General features: G+C 38.8%; 1 protein-coding gene across 1 annotated transcript; it reads right to left on the minus strand.

Annotated features, from left to right (window-relative positions):
• Positions 1 to 5,207: 5,207 nt before the first annotated feature.
• LOC103707190 (mitotic checkpoint serine/threonine-protein kinase BUB1) lies at positions 5,208 to 10,647 on the minus strand. Its single transcript, XM_039126061.1, has 15 exons — positions 10,513 to 10,647; positions 10,335 to 10,394; positions 10,096 to 10,249; positions 9,826 to 9,983; positions 9,646 to 9,727; positions 9,233 to 9,343; positions 9,052 to 9,139; positions 8,569 to 8,672; positions 8,412 to 8,483; positions 8,240 to 8,329; positions 7,925 to 8,082; positions 6,312 to 6,366; positions 6,069 to 6,203; positions 5,859 to 5,980; positions 5,208 to 5,603 (listed from the first exon to the last, which is right to left on the minus strand). Exons 1-15 carry the CDS (start codon positions 10,566 to 10,568, stop codon positions 5,414 to 5,416), a joined length of 1,635 nt encoding a protein of 544 aa, XP_038981989.1. The 5' UTR covers positions 10,569 to 10,647; the 3' UTR covers positions 5,208 to 5,413.
• Positions 10,648 to 11,068: the final 421 nt, after the last annotated feature.

Here is an 11,068-nt window from a genome sequence, read left to right on the forward strand (position 1 = left end):
TAAGTACCTTCTTTCAAAAAAGGATGCTAAGGCGCGCTTGCTTAGGTGGATCCTTCTACTCTAAGAATTTTTTCTAGAAATAAGAGATAAAAAGGGGGTAGAGAACGTAGTAGCTGATCACTTATCCCGTCTCACTCTTCCAGATTCCATAGACAATTCACCCATAAGAGACACTTTCTCTAATGAGCAACTCTTTGAGATCACGTTGTGACCTTGGTTTGCAGACATTGCAATTTTTCTTGTCACGGGTGAACTCCCGATTCATTGGAATAAACAGGACGAAAGAAAATTTTTGACCAAAATAAAAAATTTCTTCTGGGATGATCCTTATCTTTTCAAATACTGCCCAGACCAAATTATTAGGAGATGTGTACCTAATGACGAATTTATTAGTGTCATTTCCTTTTGTCATTCTGAAGCTTGCGGTGATCATTTCTCTACTAAAAAAACGGCTGCAAAAATTTGACAGTGCGGTTTCTATTGGCCCACCTTGTTCAAAGATTTCCATAACTTTTGCAAAGCTTGCGAGCGTTGTCAAAAGTTAGGTGGGATAACTCGTAGGAATATGATGCCCCTCAACCCAATTTTAATTATTGAAATATTTGATTGTTGAGGAATAGATTTTATGGGTCCATTTCCTTCTTCATTCGGAAATTTGTACATCTTAGTAGCTGTAGATTATGTCTCCAAATGGATAGAGGCAATTCCTTGTAAGAATAATGACCATAAAAGTATTTTAAAATTTTTAAAAGAAAACATTCTTTCTAGATTTGGAACGCCTCGAGCCATCATCAGTGATGGGAGTTCACACTTCTGTAATAAGCCTTTTGAAGCTTTAATGCGAAAATATGGGATCACCCATAAAGTCGCCACCCCTTATCATCCACAAACAAGTAGACAAGTTGAAGTATCCAATCGATCAATTAAGAATATTGTCGAAAAAATGGTTAACCCAAATCGCAAAGACTGGTCATTGCGTTTAACTGATGCACTTTGGGCTTATCGTACTGCTTTTAAAAGCCCGATTGGTATGTCTCTGTACCGTCTTATTTTTGGCAAACCGTGTCACTTGCCTGTGGAATTGGAGCATAGGGCCTACTGGGCTATTAAGAGATTTAATTTTGATATGGATAAGGCTAGTTCACTACGCAAACTTCAACTTAATGAACTAGAGGAAATCAGGAATAAAGCATATGAGAATGCTCGAATTTATAAGAACAAAATGAAAGTCTTTCATGATAGAAATATTATAAGAAAAACATTTGAGCCTTCCCAGAAAGTTCTATTGTATAATTCAAGACTTCATTTATTTCCAGAAAAATTGAGATCTAGGTGGACCGGCCCATTTATAGTTAAAACTGTTTATCCGTATGCAACCGTTGAGATAGAGAACCCAAACACCGGTAATATTTTTAAAGTAAATGGCCAACGTTTGAAGTTCTTTTTGGACAACTTTACCCCAGAGGTTGAATCGACCAATCTGGGAGATCCTGCTTATCAGGATTGATCTCTATATCTGCTAGAGGTCCTCTGTTTGTATCATAATTTGTCTCTCTTTCATTTTCTGTTGATATGACAATTGGTGAGCAACAATAGTGTGCAGTCATTCTATCAGGTAAATTCTAACCTTCAGCCTTATTATCATTCATATTTCATGCATTCATGTTGCAACATTGGGGACAATGTTGAATTTAAGTTGGGGGAGAGAGATTACTGTATTTTTTTCTATATATCATACCAATTGTCATATCTTTGAAAAAAATAACACATAAATAAATAAAAAAATATATAAATAATAATAATAGTAATAATAATAATAACAAACATATATTTTGTTGCATTTAATTACCACTTTAATTTTTCTAAGTAAATAAACATGTGCAGCTATTAAGGCAAGGAGCATATTATGACTTATTAGAGACCTATTATTAGATCCCCACACAAGTATTCAATGACAATAGGAAAGCCTCAGGAGTTCACTTGTGTTACCTATTTGTTTGTTGACCTTATTTGCAAAAGAAGTATGAGTGTCCTGTCCTAAAGTTCATGATTTGGTTTTCACATAAAGATAAAGTTTGAAATTCCCGGCTAGATCACCTGGGTGCCTTATGTTCTGACCTTGGTTGACCTATAGTCAGAATACAGTCACGTTACATATAAATAAATTAAAAAAAAAGAGAGAGAAATAATACAGTTTGTCTTCACTAAGTAACCGGGCCTCTTGCCTACAAAGCAGCGAGTGTTCGCGTAAAAAGGTGAAAAATGACTGAAATAAGTGATTAGTCTGGCCACATGGCGTAGTCTGGTTCGAGTAATTAAGTCTGAGGGGTGTTTCACCTAGTGCTTTGAGCCAACTGGATCAAGAGTCATTGACCCAAAGCTCGTTACATGGACCTTACTAGAGCCTAATGGAGTTGGACTGTTGTAGTCACTGTTAGTGAAAAAAAATTATTATTATTAAAATAAACATGAGTGAGTTAGTTAAATTAAAATCAAGTGACATATGGATGACTGGTTTGACTCCATTGTTTTAGAACTCTGTGTACCTGGGATGTCTAGTTGGGATTGATAGCTTCATTTTTATATGTGAACCATTCTGGACAAATAACATGTGATATTCGAAAAATTTAGTGGATCGGGATCTAACAAATGGTAGTTAACACTTGTGAATTTGAGTAGTGCACCCAGAACTCAAGCGGTACCTAATTGTGGTGGAGGTATAGGTATTCTGAGACGTCACATTTACATTTGCCTTAAGGGTTGCTATGTTTTAGAGTATCTTTTAAAATGATGTTTGTGGGTAACATCACTGCAAACCCTCACGAGACAACACTCGTCCACTAGGATAACCTAGAGGTTTAACGGCTTGTTGCACGTGCTAAGTGCAATCGTAATGCTTTACGAAAGTGAGTATTTATTTTAATTCATGCATATTGATATATATTAATAAAAATAAACAATACTTTTGCACCATCATTTTATCATTTTCACACTAAATTGCTAGAGACTAGCAATAGACTAGTTGGGGGGTGTGATGAGAGCACAAAAGTGAAATCTTCATACCATCTTAATTAGTATTATAGCTAATCTTTATTAATAAAATTGATTAATTAATGTTTTATTTGTGCTAGAGTGCAAGAAATTCAAGAGACCTAATAACACTGGGTTTGAGCCCAATGCCCAGCAGCCCGAGCTCAACAAATTCCCCAGCATCAGTGATGAGGCGATCCAACGGTTCCTAACCTAAAATTCCCACGCATCCAGCCAAGCAAGCATCTCAACTCCCCAGGCTCTTTGATTCGAAGCAAACTTCCCAAAAGCTATCCATAAATCCAACCGTCCATGACCTCCCAGCACATGCAACCGGAGCAACATCTTAATGGCAGCAAGGGAACACCGAAGCCAAACCGTTCGCATCCCACCATCTTCAAACTTCCTTCCCAGCGAACAAATTTAATCCATCTGAAGAGTCTCCAAGCTTCGTGGCATCTCATCTGCAACCGGATCATTCCAAGCCGCATTCAACATCCCAGCAATGTTCCCAGTGAATAAATTCCAGCCGAGGAGTCTTCTCAACACCCCAATGGCCATCCACACTTCATTCATCCCATTTACCCGTGAAGCATCTCCCCAACGAACAGAGCACGCGTCCGTGAGGAGCATCCCAACGTTCGAGCATCTCTTCCCAGCTCATCCGCGTTCCCCCGCGTATTCCATGCATCCAAGCAACAGCGGAAGCGTCCCAGCAGCCGAAGAGTTCCAAGCAATTCAACTTCATCCAATCCGCGTCTCATTCGTGGGTTCTGCATTCAAATCCAAGCGTTTCAGCTACGTTCCTATCTTCCAAACCTCCATGCATCTCATCCGCTCCCAGCAGGTTCCTAAGCGTCCGCAATAACTTGCAACCGCGATCGTCGCAGCGTTGCTTTCGGATCTTCCCAGTCGCACCTTCAACATGCTATAAGAGGGGATTCATTTTGCATAGGAGAGAGGGGGAGGAGGACGACATGGAGCAAGGGGGAGAGGCGACCAGGGGGCCACGATTCATCATCCTTCTGGTGGAGGAAAGGGAAGAAGCCAGCTGGCGAGGGAGGAGGGAATCCAGCCAGGCGAGAAAGGAGGAGGAGAGGTGATCCGGGGAAAGAGAGGAAGCTAGGGAACCATCGGAAGAGAAAAGAAAAAAAAAAAGAAAACAGAGCACTCTATTCTCTGAATAGAAGAAAGAAAAAAAAAGGGATTTATGTTTTATTTTATTTATTCTTTGCTAATCCCTTTTATAAAAATGCTTCCATCTCATATGAGTAGCTAAATCTCTTTTAGCTAAGTCTAGGAAAAAGCCTAGCATTTTCTTCATGTATTTTCTTTAATCATCAATGGGATTTTAATGTTTTTTATTTGATTTATGGTGCAGTAGATTTATAAGAATTATTTCAAACTTATATATTTTTTTTGATTTGTTATTTTCCTCGGATATAATAGATGCTTAGAAATCTCTGTAGTTTAAAATAAAATTACTATAATGCTGCCCATAAAACTAAATCTACTATATTAATCATTAATTGGTATTTTCACGGCTCCACTTTCCGATTAGGTCTTCATTCAAATCTAACTGAGATAATAGGTGATTAAAAGAAAAGCATAATGAAGTACTAGGCTGAATCCTGACGCCTTAGTTATATTTTTGTCAATCCGAATATTATTTAGCCTTTAGTTTTTGTTTACTGTCAAATCCCTATGGATTCGATCTCGAACTCACCGAGAATATTACTTTGCTACATCCTATACTTAGGGTATTCTACATTTAATATCTCTTTTAAAAAAGAGCAAGATTAAAGACGTAGCATTGTATTTATTTGGGCCCTATATATAAGAAACTATTTTCATGATTAAGGTTTAATAAAGTATTAAAAGTTTTCTTCCCCACCTCTCTACCTACCATCTGTCTTCCTCCCTTCCCGTCTCTTTCTTCCTCCTCTCTTCTTCTCCTCTTGTCTGCCTCTCTTCCTCTCTTATTCTCCTCTTCTTCCTCCCTCTTCCTCTATCTCCTAGTTTTGCAGAAGCAACAGTCATTCCAAGTTGGACTTTCACCGCATCAGCCCTTCTCCTGTCCTGGTCCGGCATCAGCCTTCCTTTGCAAACTCTTTCTACTTTGTACTGGAAATCATCCAGTTATGTGGCTGTTTATATTGTTCAAGAAGATCCGAAACTGAAGACACTAAACAACTGCTTACAGCTTCATTCACTTGACATGGCTTCAGAGTGCAAGCTCATGCAAGTCAAACAGACAAACATATCATACCATGAGATTTATGGTATGCAGCTACTGTCCAATCCGTTATGTACATTGGATGTTATACAATCTTAGTTAGTTGAATGAACAGATAATATTGATAAATTTGGGCCAGAGAACGGGCTAAGCTGAACACAAGGATGCCTTCTGCTTCACCAGTAAATGTTTTAATTTATTTATAAGTTGTGGGTTACTGCCAATGTACTCCTCAAAGGATCTTCTTAAACTCTGCAGCAGGGGTACGTCACTGTCATTGGACTGTATGTTGAGCAATCCAGAAAAGAGGTTTTTCCACAAAGCAACATTCCAATACCTGAAGATCAAAAATATTCCAGAATAGAAATTCAGAGTTACAGAAACCAAGAGAGTTAAGATTATAGAAGTGCTAATTTTATATCTCACTATGTATGAGGAGAACTTCAAATTCATTAGACCAAAAGATTATTCCAAAATCAAATAGCTGGGCCAGGGGTCTATGGTTATGGACAAGATGGAAACAGCTAACGCAGTAGCACAGGATCAGCTGGCTTGAACAGAGGAATAAATTTGATGACATTTGATGCAATACCTTTTGAGTGGTGATTTAGGTTGATAGTGATGGCTTCCATCTGGATTAACCTTCTTTTCGACAGTCATGTAAGATCCATGAAGCATCATATGCACAATAACACAGAGTCCATAAGTGTCAACCTGTACCACAAAAGATTCTTGTTTAGTAAATGAGAGGGGATATCAAGCATTTGGCAAGTAAAGTGATCTGAAGTACGTAAACACGTACTTGATATGTCCATGTTCGATTTTCCTGCATCTCAACACAACGAAATCCAGAAGTTCGGCAGTCCCCATGAAATTCTATACCAGCTGGAAAAAGGCTCAGATCTATCCCCCTTCCCCAGTCGACAAGGCATAGTCCCTGCAGCAAAATACTATAAATCTCTAAGAAATGACAGTCTCAGGCTGATAATGGTATGTACTACAACACACTTGACCAGACTACTCCACTAAAAAGTAATGATATAACCTGATCACGCCAAGGTCCGGGCCTGCTGTTGAATGTATCCTCCGACAAATCTTCCCTTCCACATCAGAAAAAGGAAAAAGAGAACAGTTAAAAAGTAATGTATCACCGAAAAAAAAATTGTTTGCAAGGAAAATGGAAAAAATACAACAAAATAATGAAAGAACAAGATAAAATTTGTTGGCATCATTATGGACCCCACAACGCAGAATCCTAGGAGGGGCAAACTAGGAACAAACCTAATCTTCAACTTCTTTTTTTCGCACAAAATGGCAGCTCCAAGACTTAACCTCGTGCCGTTGTGCTTGTCAACCCAAGCATTTTTACCATTGTAACAAGCAATGGATCCATGGTCGATGAAAAAAAAAACCTTGACAAAATGTGATCACTACATTCTTAGGCCTTTTATTCACTTAGGCCCCATTTGGTTTGGGGTTAATGATAAATTTCATTCCCCTATCCAATTTGCTCTCCAGAGCACATTTAAAGAGGGATAGAATGGGGATTTCAGAAAACATGATGGCCAATTTTTGCTTAACCCAGTTAAAATAATTCAACCAAAATAATGGAATGGCTTTAACCCATTAAACCACTCCATTTCTTTCCCAAAAAAATTCCACCTAATCCATTTGACGCAATTTTGCTATTTCCAACCTGAACGGAGCATGGAGAAAAGACATTTAAAGATGCCAAGTATTCTTGGAAAAATGGCTCTTCATACTTCCATATGTGTGAGAATAAGTAGGAATTGTTTTTAAGACATCAAACAAGAGAACATGGTTCCTCATAGGTGGTGCTTACAAGCATTTAGAGAAATAGCCTATGATGTCCAAGTAGGTATAGGTAAGCTTCATGCAAATTAAGAACCAAAACAACAAAGCAATTGCACATGGACAAACTTCTCATTCAGCCAAATAACCGTGTGACAAGACGGAAAAAAAAAGGTAAGCAAATTGATAATAGTTTGTGGTTCTAAAGGCTCCATGCAAGGAACCATGGGCACAAAGTTGGCAAACTAAGTTAGAATTTGATACTCAATGGAACTCCAAGGGAGAAATTGTTGGAGTTCAAGCTTTAGAGATAGTTAAAGAAAAAAAAGAAGGGGGCTGATCATTTTAAATTATTCTGAGAACTTCAATAACAATGCTACAAACCAAAAAAAATCACTTTTTGGAAGGAACCAATCAGTTAGCATGAAATTTCAAACTTTTGATAAAAAGTCACGAGAGGTCAATTTCTCTTCCAAATAACTGGAAGACTTGTTATCACAAAAGAAAAAGGAAAAGGAAATACTACAATCTACGATTCAATTTAAACTCCTATCAAAGATTTAATTTGGCTATTGCAGAAACATATACCAGTACAACAAAGCAGGAGTGAAGTGTCAGATAAAAAGAGCAAACATTGTCATTCATATCTGCTATTTAGAATTGATTCATTTGTGATAATACATGCTGGTTAAAACAGGTGAAGCAACAGACAGTTGATAGTGCCGCTACTGTACTTCTTTCATGGGCTACAAAAATGCTTCCTTTGAAACGAAAGAGTGTGTGTTGTGTGTGTATAGAGAGGGAGAGGGAGAGAGAGAGGCTATCAATCTAATGATAGGAAATTACCTTGCGTACCGAACAAGAAGATTATCTGGCTTGAAATCACCATGAATTATGCCAACACTATGCAAAATTTCAAGCATGCGCAGCAACTCTATTGTGTAATAAATGCACAGTACTTCTTCCATAGGCTTCTGCATTACCAGATGGGAATTGATAGCATCCTGCATGAAGCTGTCAAGTGAGATGCATTTGATATTCATATGTATCCAAGACAGATAAAAGCAGAAAAAAATCACAAATGAACATATCAGAACAAATCCAGGTAGTAGAAGTAAGAATTAAGAACATACTGGCCAACAATATTCAGTATGTGGTTACCTGAAGAGTTCCGTGAGAAAAATAGTCACAAACTAGAACGCTCAAGTCAGAAAAGATATGCACTTTATGAGCAAATCCAAAGCATGGCCTCTGACATAACAGTTTACAAGTGTAAGCAGCATTTAATAACAATAAGTTGTATAGCACAGATAGAATTAAAAGGCAATCAGACCTCAACATCAGAGACGCGCTTATCAAGTTGGCGATACATGTAAAATTCCCAAGGATATGCAGGCTTTTGAATCTGCAAAAAAGGATAATCGGGCAAAATATAATTCTAAAAACTCATGACAATTCCAAGAGAAAATGCAGATGAGAGCAAGAATAACCTTTAGTGCAACTACATCATCAGGATTGCTGTCAATATAAGCTTTATATACTTGAGCAAATCCACCCAGGCCCGAACAGCCTCTGATCTGGTATTTACTATTACCTTCAAACATCACACAATTGGGATAAATATTATAAGGCTCCAAAACAAAATAAAAAAAAGAAACTTGATCATCAACATTGGATAAACAAATGCATATTGAACTGTTAAAGAATGAAATTTTGCTTCATCATGTAAGTATAGAATTACAAGAGCAATATGGCCGTTTTCATACATTTTCCATTAACAAATAAGACAGTATGTCTGATCATGAATGGAAAATGGGGAAGAGGAGAAAGCAAATCATTGTCATATTCATGATCCCCCACAACAGTTTTTGTTTATTTCTCATTCTACGACATGGCAAACTAATTTTCAGGGAAAACAAGGAAGAAAACCTAAAATTAGATAGTACATACCAAAAATAAGGAAAAGATAATACCTAGCTCAACAATTTTATTTCTTGAAGAATTCTGTAGAGAAGTCAGGGATACTTTCCCTGAATAGATCTTACTGCTCCGATAATAACCCTGAACGATTTTAAAATGAGTCTGTAACAATTAGGAATATAGATAGTATGCAGTTTAAATGAAAACTACTTCACCATATCGAATGCATCTCACATTATACTTTTTGATGTCCAAATCCATCCTTTTCAGTAGATTGCTGATGGTAGAAGCTGACCATGGGTCTATATAATTCGGCTCCTGCCTTGAAAATCCGGTCATATCAATCTACAAAATGAGAATAAAAGAAGCTAGCATCAATTAATAACGGCTACTAGATATTTATGTAAGAGAAGGAAAGGCCTTTGCAAACTTGAAGCATCTGTTTTTTTTTTTTTTGAAAGGAAGAAAAAGAAAATTAATTTATAAGTAGGAAAACCAAAGATAGCGTCCATATATTTTTCACTCAACCTGTATAATAAATCAACCCTTAAACACTGTGTGATAAGAATCCAATGAAATGCCATCCAAGTTCTGGAAAAAAAAGCGACATAAACAGAGGATAGAATTGCAAGCTAAGATTTCCATACCTTGGGATCGGGTCTGGCATTCTGATTAATTTCTAGGAACAAGTTGTGCATCTTCTTGAGCCTGTCTGGAGGCTCAGCAATCCTGATCACCAAAAATTTAGTCGCCACAATATCAAAACGCAATTGCCTGGACCCAGAGAGAAATCTGATTAACAGAACAAGAGGCAAGAAGAGGTGAACCTGGACAGGCCAAGATGATAAGCATCGTGGGCCGCCAGCAGATTTCCTTTGTAAGCATGAAACAGCGCATACGACTCGTAGAGCAGAGAGTGAGTTTGGCAGATTCCTTTCACCTCCAGCATCTCGAAGACCCTTTTGAAATCTTGAATCGCGTCACCCTACCACACCAACGAACAGAAGCAACGGAGCTTAGGAGACACACACACACAAAAAAAAAACCCGAAATTAGGGTTCCAAAGAAAGGTGAGAGGAGATGGGAGGAGGGCTTACATAGAGGATCCAGATCTTGAGGAATCTGACGTCGTTGCGGTAGCGCTTGTCATCCGCGAAATTGTTGATGCAGTCTTCCAAGAGATTCTTGAAGGGAGCGGCGGTGGTGCCGTCAGGATCTCTTCTGAAATCATCGAAAGCCTTGCGGATCGACCTGAGACGAGCGAGTTAAACCCATTAATGAGGAGAACGGGAATGGGTGTTGGGGAGAGGGGAAGAGGAGAAGAGAGGAGGCTCACCGGAGCCAGGGGAGAATGGGATCGGCGAGGTAACGGGGGGAGGATTTTTCCTGCGACGCCCTGAGGAGGAAAGAAAGAAGGAAAAAAAGAAAGAAAGAAAGAAAGAAAAGAGGGAAAGATGAAACTGGGACAAGAACGGAAGGGACGGAGGAGACTCTTCTTTTTTTTATTCGATTACCTGGGGGAGTTGCGGAGGGGGCTGGTGGTAGGGGGGAGCCGTGCGGGGTGGACCATGTTGTGGTTCTCGGCCGGTGAGGAGGTGGAGGCGGCGGAGAAGAGCTTAGGCCGTTTGCGGAGGGATCAGGGAAAGGAAAGGCGGGATTTTGAAATTTTAAGGGAGGCGCTGGGGAAGGGAATCTTTCACATCCCACCGTTCATCCTGACATCAGCACCACCGGACGGAGAGTGATTACGAGAAACCATGGACTGTAAAATTAGTCGATTTCCACGTCAATCACCCCGGCGGCCCTGTAAATTGCAGCTTAAGAAGATGTTAATAGAATATCAGATAATGAGTTTTAAATTATTAACCGTTAGGAACAGCTGCAAGCGTTGTTGGTTGACGCCTTACTTATAAGAGCTTGCTCTTCCAAAGCTCCAAGGTTCAAATTCTGGGTATTGGTTCCATAAAAAAGAACTGGGCTAAGTTTGACAACTTCCATAATTCTTCAGTTTGACAACTTCCATAATTCTTCCGTTGGAATTCCACGTTCTCCGAACTGCCTCATCTTCTG

Source organism: Phoenix dactylifera, chromosome 4 (genome assembly GCF_009389715.1).
Source record: "Phoenix dactylifera cultivar Barhee BC4 chromosome 4, palm_55x_up_171113_PBpolish2nd_filt_p, whole genome shotgun sequence".
NCBI lineage: Eukaryota > Viridiplantae > Streptophyta > Magnoliopsida > Arecales > Arecaceae > Phoenix > Phoenix dactylifera.

What these genes read in the sequence shown, in the direction of transcription:
- LOC103707190 (XM_039126061.1), bottom strand. Translation starts at nt 10,568, where the DNA reads ATGGTCCACCCCGCACGGCTCCCCCCTACCACCAGCCCCCTCCGCAAC. An exon ending in CTTCTTGTTCGGTACGCAAG is followed by an intron (nt 6,367 to 7,924) that starts GTAATTTCCTAT and finishes CTGATGTGGAAG; the next exon opens with GGAAGATTTGTCGGAGGATA. An exon ending in CCTAAATCACCACTCAAAAG is followed by an intron (nt 5,604 to 5,858) that starts GTATTGCATCAA and finishes TTTGATCTTCAG; the next exon opens with GTATTGGAATGTTGCTTTGT.